Genomic DNA, 15398 nt, shown 5'->3' with positions numbered 1-15398 from the left:
TATCGAATTGTTGCAAATCTCAGAGCCTCTTTTTTTGAAACTCTATGGGTACGTACTTGATATTGATGGTGTTTAAAAAGTCGTTTGCAATTCATTGCTGAATAGTCAAATTTAATTTTATAAACACAAATGCCTTAGAAATGTTTACATTTCAAACAAACAATTGATTTCTAACGATTCATCAAACATAAACTTTGTCGCCGGAGATATCATAATCACGATTACTCAGTTTAAAACTTATGAACAGAACCAAACAAAAAAAAAAAAAACACCAAACAAAAGTTTCTTTTTAATCCAATCTAACTTCAATTTTTAAATTCAATAGTAAAATGGCCATCTTTATCTTTGTTAAAAAAAAAAACTAAACATTAAAAATAGCTTATCTCTTTAATTAAAATACAATAGGGTAACTTCGGGCATTATAGCGCACCGGGCATTATGGCGCACCTCTCAACTAGCATACTTCCAATACTCGCATTTAAATAAAACCAATGCAGAAACTTTGGACTTCGTCGAACACTAGCCTTGTGACGATCGCAGGTCAGTGCTATTATTTTTGTGCCAAACAAAAAAGAAAACAAAAAAAATATACCGGTTCTGGGTTCCAATATAATATCGCTTTGTTTTTGTTTGTGTGCATCTCGGTAAGTATACAGTGCACGTGTTTGTTGTAAAGAGTGAAACGCAGAGTACAGTTTTGGTTTGGTTATATCACTTGTTATATTTTAACTGAAGTAAGAATTTTGTTTAGTTTTTGGAGTTTTGTGAATATGTGTATATTTTGCAATATGGCGCAGATGCAATAAGGGCATTATGGCGCTATATTATACCCGACTGCGCCATAATGCCCTTATGTAAAACTAATTTCAAAAGTAACTCTGCATTTTTTTAAATTTGAAAATAACCTCAATTTAACGTTAATTTTATGAAACTTATTTACAATTATATTTCAGAAATGCTGAATATACGTAAAAAAAGTGAAGGGTTCCGAAGTAAATGGGGTTCGCCATATTGCCCGTACATAGGGCAATATGGTTTTTTTTGGACTATTTTTAATTTAAATTATTTTTTGTTAAAAAGCTTAAATTTGTATTCTTAAATAATTTATTTATGTTACGTTTTTATGAAACTTAATTAAAAAAAATGATTGAAGTAAAAATTGTAGTCCGTAGTAAAGTTATTTGAGTTTGTGCTTAGGTATGCCATAATGCCCTAATTTACCCTATTGGATGTTTTAATACAAGGACAAAAAAAGACCCCTTCCTGCTGAATCAACGAATATTTTGCACATTTTTCTTCATTCTTATCTTTGCCAGACGGAACGGAATTGTTTGCCTATATGCTAACAAGGGGCGACACTAACGAAATCAAATTAAAATGCCAATTTGCAACACAAATTGGCTCTTCTAATGCAATGCAAGCAAGCATTCGTTTAACTTTACAGAGAAATTGAGAGAAAGACAAGAAGGGCAAAGAAGGGTTTGTTTTCATCATCAGTGTCAGCCAGAATCAGCAGCCCTTTGATTTTGCTTGCCTTCAAATAATGTTGCATTGCAGCGTAGAGATATATAGTTAAAAAGCCCTCTGTTACCATTCTCTCTCCACCCATTATATAGAGTCTCTTCTATTTAACTTTAATTTAAGGACAAAATCAATAAGTGCTAATAATGCTCAAAGGTGTTGTATTTTGTGTATATCCTTGCAATATTGCTATAATATATAGTATATATAACAGGCAGCAGATTGTATGTGTATAAAATGTTTTGAGGGAGAGGTTAGCATAATTATGCTGATCAACGTTTGCATGAGCTTGGTACATATTGTTTTTGTCTTGATATTGTTGATTTACTATAAATATTTGGATTCAGGTTGGCTAATTATAAATTTATGTTATTTTGAATAAACAAAGTTAAGTTGTTTATCCACTTCAAAAAGTTTTAAAGATTCAATATAATTAATTAATTGATTTGCAGTTATGTATGTATTTTCAAAACATATTTTTTTAAATTTGAAAAATTTAATTTTAAAGTGATTCGTCTCAAAACAAAATCAATAATGTGCTACTAGAGATTGAACAAAAATGTATTTGCATTTTTATTTCCAATAATTTAAGAAACTTTTAGTACAAATATTTGTTATTAACCCTCTGTAGGCAAGGCACACCTCATTTTTTTATATCGCTAGAACTTTTTTCGGTTTCACTATTTTATAGAGAATCATATATGAAATTGATATAGGATATTCCGTGGAATTCGAATATTGTATTCATAATTCAAAGAAATTTATTTTCACCCTTATAAAGACACTTTTTTATGCCCACTTTTAATTTTTGTCATGCCAAATTCGCACCCGTGTACCGACAGAGGGTTAATAAAATATATAGTTTAAAAAACTACAAATACTCTGTTATCACGCACTAAAAACTATAAAATAATTTGATTTATTTGAAATGGTTAGGTACATCAAAAAGCGTCGAGCGCTTTGTTTAAACTTTTTCAAAATACAAAATACTTTTTAGTCTTGTCGGAGTTAATTGGAAGTAAGTTAAAATTGATTTGGGATGTTTCGAACCCCCAGCGCCCCTCCCCACGGTACGGACCACTTAAATATTGTGTTGTCATCCGAACTATAATTATAAAGGAATTTTTTTTTTCACCTTAAAAATCAACATTTAAGGCGCAATGCAAACACCAGTGGATTTAATTGTTCTTAATTATAAATTTAAAAAAAGGGTAACTGTGGTGTATGCGTACTTTTTTTTTTGGTGTGATGAATAAAAACTAATTCTTCTATAATTTTTAAAGTACGAGTAGTATAGCGAAAATAAAAGTTGGGCTATCCTGGGCTAACGTTAGGCAAACGAACCACAGTACAAAACCAACAATTTTTACACTGAATAAAAAACAATTATTTTTATGATTTTTGAAGTGAAAAAAAAATATAATAATTCCGTTATAATTTTAGAACTAAGGGTGAGCTAGCAGAAAAAAACATCTTGGGCTATCCTGGGCTAACCAGGCAGGTTTGAAAACAAAAAAATTAGCAACCTTATCAAAATGGAACATTATTTTCTTTTCAAATATTTTTAGTATTACAATACAATAGTCAAGTCCCTCTAAGTAGGACTTCGTCTCACTCGAATTTTCCACCTACTTGAACCAATTTTCTTGTCCCGTAAAAATTCGACTTAAAAGTAGTCGACTATATATATAAAGTATAATGATGAATAAAGAGAAGTACGAAGAATTTTGCCCTTCAAAAGTTATAGTGATGTCATATGGCTCCATATTGTTAAGATATTGTGAAATGTGAAAGCATTCATTAAATTTATAGAAATTTAGCCGATCTCTGCACTTATAGATGACGTAACAGTTATCAAACTATTCATTTCAACGAATCATATCTAATATTTAAAAGAACTTTTCTTTCTTTGAATTCCCAAATCAATTAAGAAACTACGAGTTTAATAGTATACCTACTTCCTCTTTGGTCTTCATTCATATTGAGTGATGTTCCATGCTATCCATATCCATTAATTAGTTAACATCATCAAAGAGTACCGTTTATCAACAAACCGAGTAAACTGTCACGAATTGAAATTAAACAAAAAGAAAAAACATACAATTCGGTCTAAGCAACGGTTCTTAAAATTACAAACAAGTATTCTTTCTCTCTCTCTCGCCATCATCACCAACGTCCTAGTTATTTCCTCGAGTAAATGAAATAATGTATTTCAAACTCACAATGCGAGAAAAAGTTCATTTTTATTTTCTTGTTTTTTTTTTGCAAACTTTTTCTACACAAAACACAACATCTACTTCTTTAGACCGCAAAAAGAGTTCAATGTTGTAATGGCGATTTAATGACTGAACAAAATGATTTATGTCTCTTGTCCTGGACGAACGACTGACGACGACAACGACAAACAGAGCACACGGTGCGGCAGCCAAAAGTAAGCAAACAAAACTAGCAGACAGATAGATGGACAGACAGACATACAAACGAAGAAAACCCATCGAACCACATTTAAGGCGCACGCAAAGGACAATGGGACATTTTTAAAATTTTTGTTTAAAACTTTCCAAGTGAATTACAAAAATGAAGACCGAAGAGGTTTTCTTCAGCGTAAAAATAGCAACAAACAATGTTCTTTAAACAGTGTGACCATTATGTATTTTCTAAGTTTTCAAGAGTCAAGACTAGTGATGGTCTATATCGAATAAAAACTATCAAACTATCGATAGTTGTAAAATATTCATTCATTCGATAGTTTTCATCATTCATTTAGTTACTATTTTCATTCAAATAGCTTTTTCATTCGGATAGTTTTTTTATTCGATACTTTTTTCATTCATATAGTTTTCTTATACGATAATTTTCTCATTCGAATAGTTTTTTATTCGATAGTTTTTATTCGACAGTTTTTATTCGAATGAATTAATGAATGAATGAACTATTTGATAGTTCCCATCACTACCTCAAGACATTATTTTATTCCTTCTTTTGAGTCAAGAAACAGTTGCTATTTCAGGCGAAATAAAATTGGATAATCTTCTTAAGGACAAGCATTATTCTATAATATAAAATTTTAAAATTCTCCACAGTATATTATTTTCTAATTCACAGCTGCTGGTCACCCTAATCGCATAATGAAACCCACTTTTTTTGCAACACGAACGAAGCAAATAACTTAACGATGACGTTGAAAATGTAGAACTTTGGCTCATGAAAGATGGAACTCCCCAGGCCCCTCTACAACAGAAGTAAAGTGCCAACATCATCGTCTTATAATAATTCTAATAGTGTAGGTAACTATTCTCTTGGTGGATGTGTTTCCAGTTGCATGTGGAACATGAAATAAATCATAATCATGAGCGCACAGCATCAATGGACCAGAAAGACACTCTCGACTCGAGCAAGGGAAGTGCAAGAAATTTAATTGAGTCAAAGCGTGCAGACTTTTTCTTGATCTTGAGGTTAATCTTTAATGAAAAAAAAAAAAAACTACAACAACATAAAGTGTTGGCGAGATGATAAAAAATTATTAATTATTTCATTGGATTTGCTTGATTGATGTTATCACGATAACAGTTGCATTAATTATCATGATCTCTTTCTATCTCTGTCCCATGTGGCATTCCACATTTTTTTTTGTGTAATAATTTTGATTTCTTAAATTATTGCATTTGAATCATTTGATTTGTAATTCAAATATCAAATTGAAAGATGAATAACATTATTGTGCTGCTGTCAGAAGCAATCACGATGCACGTGTTCAATAGTGTAGTGTAGGGCACTTTAATAAAGAGTTGATTGATGGGTTAATTGTCCTTTTTGTTTCCCAATAGAAATTCAGACAGATGAAATATTTGCCCATTGTGATTGGTTGTGGTTACTCAAGAAACATTTGGTTAATACCAAATCCAGAGCATACCTATGGGTCAATCCCCAAGTATCTTTCAAGCTGAGGTAAATGCCATTGTAAAATGTGCAGAAATAAACCTCGAATTAAATCACCGGAATAAAAACATTGCCATTATGTCTGATAGTCAAGCTGCCCTAAAAGCACTTAAATCCTATGAAATCAACTCCAAGCTAGTATTGGAGTGTATAGGAAAACTTAACGAACTTGGCAAAATAAACAAAGTCACTCTCCACTGGGTACCTGGGCACGTTGGTGTCCAGGGTAACGAGGAGGCGGACTCCTTAGCAAAAACGGGAGCAAATTCCCCTTTAATGGACCCGAACCGTATTGCGGAATAGGAGAAAATGTCATTAAAAATAAAATAAAACTAGACGAGGAGTCCAGGAGAGCAAAAAACTGGGCAGAACTACCAAAACTGAGACAATCGAAAATGCTCCTCGGGAACTACAACCGAGAGCGTTTCAAATCATGTATCAGTCTAAGTAGGAACAATCTCAGGTTAATCACTGGGCTCCTCACTGGCCACTGTAAGTTAAGAAGGCACCTACATATTTTGGGTTTAGTAAATAGTGCAATATGTAGATTCTGTAGCGAAGAAGAAGAAACACCAGACCACATCCTGGGTAGTTGCAATGCACTAATACACCAAAGATTTAAACACATGGGTCGCTACGAAGTCGAAGAGGATAAATTGCACTCTTTGAAAATACCCCAAATAATCAATTTCATGAAAGGAATTAGGTTAGAGGAGGAGCTATAAAATGAGGTACTAACTCATTTAGCTTAATAGGGGGGTACAATAGATCTTACAGGTCACAGTACATCCTATACCCCAAATATCAATCAATCAATCAAAATCCAGAGCAATCTTCAAGAAAAATACAATTTTGTATTTTTGTTTTGAAAGTGGATTTTTTTTAATTATGAATGGGATTGGATTGGAAGAAGTAGATGAAGGTCCTTTCTTAAGTGCTCAAAATTTTAAAGTTTTCTTTTTTTTTCATTTTTTTAAAATTGTTATTAACATAGAGACGCGAAGTCGAGATATATAATAAAAACTAAAATCCAAAATCAGTGCGAAAAATCAGAAAAAATTGGGAGTGGTCACCCATATATGAACATCATAAATGCACTGGACCAAATGCATACAATTTTAATTAATCTTTTAAAAACATTGTAAATGGAAGGATCCAAAACAATTCTTAGAAAAATCCTGAATGGCCTCTTAAAATATAAAATTGAAGTGAATCGCCCTTCTGTTTTGGCTGTTGCTCTTAATTCTAATTGACAAACTGAGATTGTTTATCTTGAAAAACCTTTAAATATACAAATTTACTTATCGAAAGAATTTGATTTAATAAAAGTTTTCATTCCTAACAGAACAAAAAAGAAAACAAAAAAAAAAAACAAATAAACTCAATAAACTTCAATTTCCATTTTACTTAATAAATATTTGTTCATGAAGCCATTTTAACAGAAAAACGTATATAACCTTTTAGGATAATTAAACCATAAGACTTTATTGATTTAACAACCCTGATTTTATTAAACTTCCGCAATCCATAAACCATATAAAGTTATTCACATCTTCTTCAGGATATCTTTAATACTATCAAATATTTGTAAGCATTCAACCACACACAACAATCTTATAGAATATCTGATTTTATAAACAAAGAAACATACATAAATACGAGTATTTCTCCCCATTTATATAGCTTCCAGGCTTGGAATAATCATTTAATTTTTGAGTGTCTGTTTGAGGTTATCTCAAAAAAAGCATTGCTTAACTTTTTACCATTCCCTAAAAAACAACTTGTCAATTTGTTCAACTCATTTATTCATAACAATATACAGACTCACAATTACATTGAAATCATTGAATCATATACAAAGTAAACTCTAAACTTTATTGAATACCTTTGCTCGCATGCTCAAGGATTTAAGTGTAATGAGAAATGCCATCTTCCCCTGAGTTCTGTTACAAGGACGAACAAATAATAATATTTTCCATGTTAATTTTATTCTGCTTCAAGCATCACAACCAACCCCCCGCCCCCTTCTGATTTAAGTTGTCTTCAACATGTTATCGCACATATATACCTTCTACAATCTGTGAGGGTTTTTTCAGCTTTCGAGATTTACTCAGAAAAACATATAAAAACAGATAAACACACATTCATTTTGATTTCTAAACAAAAAAAACAACAAAAATATAGTGAAGAAGATTCAAAATGCTTGGGGCTATGGAACGACCTCTATTTGCATACCAGAGCTTCATGCTGGCTTTCATTGCCGTAAATAATAAGAAAAAAAAAGTAAGTACGAAAAAAACAAAACAATTCTTTTGATCTCTCAAAGATGCAAAATGTTATTTCGTATACTTTCTATATCCTTACAGGTGGCGTGTAGTAGGATATACGAACGTTGTCCTTCACATAATCTTACACAGCTTCAGGGTGTACGCTTTTTATTCTTGGAAAAAATATAAAACCAGGAAGCACTACCTTATTTTTCTCTTCTTATCTTGGGGTTGGTTATTCCAGTCCCTAATATACTCTTTTATTCTTCTCCTGCCTTACGTATACGCAATTTTTGTAGCATTTGCAGTTTGCGTGACCTAGAAAGAGTTTTTATTTTTTTTTTTTTTATTGTTTTGCCTCTTCAAGAAAGTGGCAATTCTTTCATTTAAAAGTGTAGCTAAACGGGCAAAAGCTATAAAGGCTAGATGGGTTCTAGGTTGCTTGCTCTTCGTCTTCAGGCAAGAAAATTATCATGACGTTTTGTCTGCATTGTGCTTTCCTTAGCAAGATTATGATAATTGGCTGAATTTGTTTTTTGTCTTGGAGCTTTTTCTTGAGTGTCACTTTTATGAGAGACAAATTTTAGATTGTTTTAATGTTATTATGGTGGAATGCAATTGCAACAGCGTTATAGCTTATAGTTATTATTTTTAGCTTGAGGAGTTTTGAGAGAAGACTTATAGCTCACATAAACAAATTTCTGGCATATATTTCTTAAATCGAGGGGCAAGGTCACCGAAGGCAAGAAGGGCTTAGCTCAAGACGGTACACGAAATCGGAAAATTTTATATTAAAGCTTGGTGCAAAGGCCAAAAATAAAACATTGTTTGGAAAATCGCTTCAAGAAACCTTTGGTGAGAGACCAAATAGTCAGAAACCTCGACCCAAAGATTACAATGCAAATAAAAAGAGCTTACCAGCAAAGAATAAAACGTGGAAGGAGCCTTAAACACAACTACATCACTGCCAACGGCCAGTAAACGAAGGCTACTGATGCACAGTGGGACGAATGTATGGAAAAATCGGCATCTCTAATATTTTGTGTTTAAGTGACTGAAACTACGCAAAGTTGCATTAAAACGTCTATTTACACCTAAATCTATGAATTAAACATGAAAACCAGATAAATGGAAACGTTTTAGCAAGGAAATTCATTTTTATTTAATTCTTTTAGTTAATTTATGTTTATGTGAAATAGAACAAACACCTCTTCTTTTGACTCCTCTAAGCCAAGAAGTTGTTGAATTTATAAACATAAGCTATCAAATTTGCTTCTCGCACTATCCAACCAAGTTTCTAAAATTTGACCATTTTCGATACAGGGGGTTGAACCTAAAAAACGCGATTTTAAATACTTGGCGCAAAATTGCCGCAAGATTTTTTTCTTGATTCATTAAGAAGACACTTTACTGAGTATAAAACCATAAAAAACCCACAGAGCCTTTAAGGTGTAAAACAGAAAATCTTACTCAAAGTAAAAAAAAATTTTTTTGCACACTTGGAAAATAACGAATAAAAAAAAACACATTAAAAACTAAAATTTGTCTGTAGGTACATATTAATTTATATACCCTGATGAGTGTTAATACCTAATATAAAACTTATTTTCTACCGCACGAAAAAATATTTTCAGCACGAAAAAAATTAAACTAGACCTATAACTTCTGCGCTCTAGTGATCCTAGAAAGGCTATTCTCGGGACACGTTTGGAGGTTTAGTCGGATTGCCAATATTAGGTTGAAATCCCTTGGAGAGTCCTGCACACTGAAAGTTATAGATACTACTTTATAGACCGTAACGCATTATTCAAAAGTAAAAAAATCGGAAGATACCGGCTCTACTAAAATTCCCTCAAAAGTGGACGGCTCGACTTTGGCGTAATTTTATCTTCACATAAAAACTCAATAGGGATCTTACATTTTTTTTATCCAATAGTATGAAAAACACTTACCTGAATAGCTGATCTGGCCCCTCGGCTAATAGCCGGCATCACACTCGGATGCATAACGCAGATTTTCTTTTGGCCATATGTGAGTGCATCCACGTCATAACAAAGATCCGGATTCAAATTGATAGGCTCAGAGTAAGCAGCAACTGTAGGACTTGGAGTATTATTCAAAAACATCTGATTGTTCAGACCCCCCAACTGGCCTCCTGACATAATGAATTCTTTCGCTGGGGCATCATAATACGTTGTCCCATAAGAACCACCAATATTTCGTCGATTATGGTGACTCCTGGGGATCCTTAATAACTTCAATTCTGCAGATGGTTCCTTAGTCTCATTTGGTTTGATTTTAAAAGAATCTGGTATTTCAATTGATACTGCAAACCGTCGAGTGTTGTTGATTGTCTGAAGAAATGGCTGAAATGGCTGATATTGTTGTTGTAGTTGTTGCTGTTCCAACAACTGTTGTTGTTCCTGTCTTCTTCTTTGACGCTGACATTTCGGTGAATCTGGATTCTTACAAGGCTTTCGTTGATTCTTGTTACGCTTTTCACCATTATTTCTAGGTCTTTTGGGATTCTTTCGAAAAGGTTTCTCAGGAATATTGACAGTTGTTTGTGTAGGTATTGTTGTGGTCACACTTGCCGGAGTGCTCGATTTACGGAAGTTTTTTCTCTTTGAATAAATTACCCGTTGATCCCTGTGATCACCCATTCTGCGAGTATCCTCCTCATTGTCATCAGGTGGAGTCTGATCATTTAGCAACAGAACTTGTGGCACAATGGTGATCTTCTCACGCTGTATCGCCACCATTGGATCTTCGTTATCGAAATAATGATCAAATTGATGAGAGCGAGGAGTAGATGATGTTGTGTAAGAATGAAATGTCGCTCTTCTTGTTGGCGGCGGTATTGGTGGTGTATACCGAAAAAGCGGCCTCGAAGTACTTGTAGTCGTTGTTGTACTTGGTGTTGTTGTTGCCACTGGACTTTTATCCTTTTGCAAACTTGGAAAGACTACGAATTTACTTTGAAAGTTGCTATTATGTTTGGTCATATTCTGCAAGAAGAGAATATGATTTTTCAAATCATCAATATTCGATGCAAATTCTGGAATGGCAGTTGTAGTCGTTGTGGTTGTTGTTGTGGTTGTAGTTGATGTTGACGGTGTTGGAGGTATCCTTGGATCTGGAGTGACATTTTTCAATGCCATCGGCACAATGAATTTTCGATCTTCTTCTGTTAGACTTGCTGGTAGTCCATTCTCGTCGGTATCCTCATCGAGAAGGACTATTTGTTTTTGTTCCATTTCTTCTTGAATTGGATTTATGTGGCCCCGTCTTCGGGTACCTGGTAAAGATGGGGGTACTTTTTTTGTAAGATTTGCTTTGACAAATCCAGTTGTGGCGTCACGCAAGTCCACTGGTTTTATAAATGTCCCCAATTTTTTTAAGCCCTCCTGATGCATTAGGGCTTGCTCGTCTTTTGTGATATTTAGTGAGACACTTGTGTTGGCGAGGACTTCGATTTCGTTGCTGAATTCGATGAATGGCGATTTTATACCAAGGCACCTAAAAATAAATTAAGAAAAAAAAACAAAAATTAGAATTTTATACAAAAACGTTTTAAGAAATAATTTGTTTATTGGGAGTTTTTTATTACTAAGCTCTAAGTTTGAAAATTCAACCTTTTTACTTGCGATATAGGTACTATAGGCAAGTTTAGGGTTCAGAAAAAAAAATCGAAATCGAGATAACAATTTTACATGACATTACGATGATGGAGAATGCCAAAAAAATGGGTCCGGCAATTCTGTCTGTCTGTAAGTGCCTCGAGCTACAGCCTAAACTACTGGAACTATTTTCTTCAAACTTGGTAGTTAACAGTTTTGGATGATTTTGATATTTTTTTAGGACCAAAACTACCGATACCTGTCATATAACAGAAATAGAAAAGTTAATTTTTTTCAAAAACGACTCTAACGATTTTGATTAAAATTTTTGTGTGTAGTCTAACACACAAGAGCCAACTTTTGAAATAAAAAAAAAAAATTTTGTACCGTTATTAACGGTACCTTTCATAGAACTGTTTTTTAATTTACGAATTTCTCGTAAACGACAAAACAGATTTTAAAAAAAAAATTTTAAAAGGTTAAAATAAACGCTTTTAAAAAACTTTTAAAATTTTTCAAAAAACACATTTTTGGATTTTTAAAAAATATTTCAAAAATTTTTTTTTTTTTGAAAAATCGGTTGATGAATATTTTCTTAAAAATGGCGAACCAACTTTTTTTTGAAAATGTTAGAAAATTTTTATACATACATACAAAATTATATTTGTAAAAAACTGCTTTAACGATTTTTGAAATTTTTTTCTAAAAATTTCTTTTCATACATGAAATCAAATTACATACTTCGTTCTCGTAAAAGTTCATTTAAATCAGTGTTTTATTAATTATAAGAAAAGATTTTATTTTTTTTTACACTGCATACATATGAAATTCCTTAAAAATAACAAAATTGCAATTTTCTCTAAATTTTGTTCGGTAAAAACCTTTAACATAAGAGTTGCGACCTCAGTTGTGCATTTTATTTCATCTATCACTGATACGAATTTTACCTAACTGGTTTGGTTTATCATCAAATATAAATCAAATTGTATCACAATATTTTAAACACTTTTATTCTTTCCAATTTGTTAAACAAACAAACCTTATCTCTTTGTTTACACGAAGACTTTTTTTAACCAGATGGCATTTGGCGCCACAAATGCATTTGAATTTTCAGATAAATTTTCTCTCATAATTAAGTGACCTCTTAAGACTTCCGATAGAAAAAATACAAATATTTATCTCATTTCTATTAGATAGGTCTAAAACTTAAAAAAAACCTACATTTAACACTAAAATAGTTTCTGTCCTCTGAAATGGGAATTGATTTATAAACGAAAACATCAATGATGCTGGTTTGGAAACCTCGCTGGCAATAGTTTAAGTCTTTATCTTTATGTTAATCCAAGTATCAAGTGTTAAGCGATACAATAATTGAATTTGATAAATTGTTATTGTTTTTTTTTTTCATCCTACCTTCTGCTAAATGGATTTTGTATTTTTAATGATGAAAATATACAACTTCTTTTTTTATCTTGTTGAATTAGTAGTAAAATTTTCAATGTGCAACTTGCTTCATCTTGGTTTTTTTATGAAACAACCATTTGTTTCAGTGTTTTATTGTTTTCTTTTTTTTTTTGTTTAAATAGAAACAAAGAAATAAAAATGCTTTTACAGAATGGAGACACTTTTTGATTAATACAATTCATTATAAATTTCCACTTTCTGTTTGAGCTGATAAAAAGTTGAATTGATTAATGACCAAGCATTTATTCTTTTGCTTTAGGTTAAAAGATATAGTTGAGACATAGTCACGACAAAACGAAGAATGGTCAACTTTTATTTTTTTTTTGTCTGGAATGATGGTTTTTCAAAAAGGTTTGAAATTTATTTTTTTTTTCTTTTTAATGAGTAATAAAACGTGATTCCATTTGGAAAATCAGCGTAGGTACCTACAAAGTTATCAATAAAAAGGTTTACAATCGGAAAACAAGATGGCGCCATTTGAATTAAAATTGAAAATGATTAAACCGCCTATGCCAGAGAAAGGATATAATTGGATTTATGTGAGTAATGATTAGGTTTTTATTGAGTTGATGTTTTGAAATAAATTTACCAAAACCGATTTTAAGTGGTCTTAAGTTTTTTATCACCCTAAAACTCAATAAATAAAACTTGAAATTAGTTAGTACAATGAGGGACTAGCATTTTAAAATAATATTTATTGGATATAGATGCGTCTTCTGGTTTTCGGATTTTCAATTATTAAAAGTTTGAAGCATGATTTGACTTTTATGAGGAATTAAAATTACGAATTCTTTTTTTTAATGTACATAGGTAATCGTATTTGGTACTAGATTTGTTTAGTCTCTTACATTTTTTGACTCAACTATCGTTTTGTTAATCAGCAAAAAATAAGAATTTAAGAAACGTTGCCTTAAGGCAAATTAAATACATCGTCGGCACAAAGCCAAAACCGCGATTCTGCATTTTTGGACATTTTCACTTTAATGCGTCATTTAACTTGTTATCGGTCCCTCTATCCACTGCTTCTACCCCAATCATCCATCTGTTGCCTAAAAGCTTTCACGATACTCTGTTTTCGAGGAGTTGACAAAGCCCCCAAAGCGTCATAACATAATTTTTGTTCAATGACGCTGTTCTGAACAAAAATTAATAATAGCTTTTTTTCTGTTCATAAACGTTTATCTGTTCTGAACTGTTCTATGTTTGCTGTGCATTGAACAGTTGAACAGGATTTTCTGCTCTTGTTTTTGAGTCAGAACAGGTTAAAACAGATTCGTGAGAACTGTCAAGTTGTTTTTTGTTCTGACGTTTCTCACGAAATAGTTCTGTCCTGTGAAAAAACATCACATGGTTGGAACCAATTTATTTTGAGTCTATTTTATTTGAATTTTATTTTTTTGGGACCGTACCTACACTTTTTCGTGGTTATTGTTTTTATGAAGTTATACTCTTCTTTTGCGGAGTTTTAGCACAAAAATTTACATTTTTAAAAAGAAATGTCAAGAGATTAACAAGTAACACCATCTAGTTCTCATTGTAAAACATTTTTGATATGCTACAAACCTTCTAAATGAATTTCTACAAGTGAGAATTATATCTTTAATCGCGTTTACATGAGGTATGCACACACTCTTTTTTTTTGCAACTGATTTTCTTGATTAAATATTCTGTTGATGAATTATTATCCTTTGATGCGCTGGTATATGATTAAGTTGTGTACTCATCTGTTTATGTAAGCAGACTTCAATATATTTTATGTTCTAAATCTTAGCCATTTAATCCGTTCAAAAATTATTGGAGAAATTCATAACTAATAGAAAAATATTGTTTTTAATCAAAATCTTTCAATATATTTTCAGTGTAGATTAAAGGTAACAATGGTTAGTATCCATAAATTTCAACAATAGTATAAATACGTTTGCCACGCTTCGATTTCAACTTCAACGTTACACCTTTAGATCCGAGTCCTCCACTTACAAGCTCAACCGTTGAATCGTATTTCGATTTTTTATCATATGCTTTTATAGCAGTAATTGTCAGGGCATCAACTGTCTAAATAAATAAATCATAATTAATGATTAACACAAATTTTATACATTTTTCCAAATCCACTTACTTTTTGTTTAAAGACGTATTTTTTAGTAACCCTAAAACCCCAAATTGCACGTTTTTTAACTTTATCCTTCTTCATAAGATAATCCTTTGGACCAGCTTCACCCCATTGGTATTCAGCAGCAAGTACAAACGAGACAAGTGTCACAAAAACTGCCAGTAAAAGTATGACTCTCATCTATAAAACGTACAGAAAAGTTAACTATTATCCGTATATGAAAAAGGCTTTCTTTCACTACTCACATCGACTTTCGATTAAATTCCTACAGAGACTACCAAAACCCACTTTAAATTGTGATCATTTATTTATTCAACATTAACAGCTGTAATAGATTTTTTACCCAGTAGGTATTTATTATCTGAATAAAGATTATGTTTTGATAAATTTACGACATTTATCTTATCAGAAAGATTTTATTATCAATTGTAAATATGCGAAAAGAGCATTTAAAAAAAAAAATATCTGCTAATTATT

At 31.9% G+C, this 15398-nt stretch overlaps 2 protein-coding genes across 2 annotated transcripts in view; both read right to left on the bottom strand.

The window, feature by feature from the left end:
• LOC129907900 (protein Wnt-5) overlaps positions 1-15398 on the bottom strand; it is a 124298-nt gene that overhangs the window by 29181 nt on the left and 79719 nt on the right. Inside the window, exon 3 of the mRNA XM_055984392.1 lies at positions 9680-11246. Coding sequence (XP_055840367.1) covers positions 9680-11246 — 1567 coding nt within the window. The remainder of the gene's footprint in view (positions 1-9679; positions 11247-15398) is intronic.
• Positions 14523-15262, bottom strand: LOC129907907 (probable salivary secreted peptide). Its single transcript, XM_055984398.1, has 3 exons — positions 15167-15262; positions 14928-15101; positions 14523-14863 (listed from the first exon to the last, which is right to left on the bottom strand). The coding sequence occupies exons 2-3, from the start codon at positions 15099-15101 to the stop codon at positions 14693-14695; spliced, it is 345 nt and encodes a 114-aa protein (XP_055840373.1). The 5' UTR covers positions 15167-15262; the 3' UTR covers positions 14523-14692.

This window comes from Episyrphus balteatus, chromosome 1 (assembly GCF_945859705.1).
Source record: "Episyrphus balteatus chromosome 1, idEpiBalt1.1, whole genome shotgun sequence".
In the NCBI taxonomy this organism is placed as follows: Eukaryota; Metazoa; Arthropoda; class Insecta; order Diptera; family Syrphidae; genus Episyrphus; species Episyrphus balteatus.
Note: the sequence above shows the minus strand (reverse complement) of the source record. Positions and strands in the feature narration are given on the sequence as shown.

Coding starts and splice junctions, on each gene's coding strand:
- LOC129907907 (XM_055984398.1), bottom strand. CDS start 15,101: ATGAGAGTCATACTTTTACTGGCAGTTTTTGTGACACTTGTCTCGTTT. Junction 14,864..14,927: donor AATACGTCTTTAAACAAAAA/GTAAGTGGATTT, acceptor TTATTTATTTAG/ACAGTTGATGCCCTGACAAT.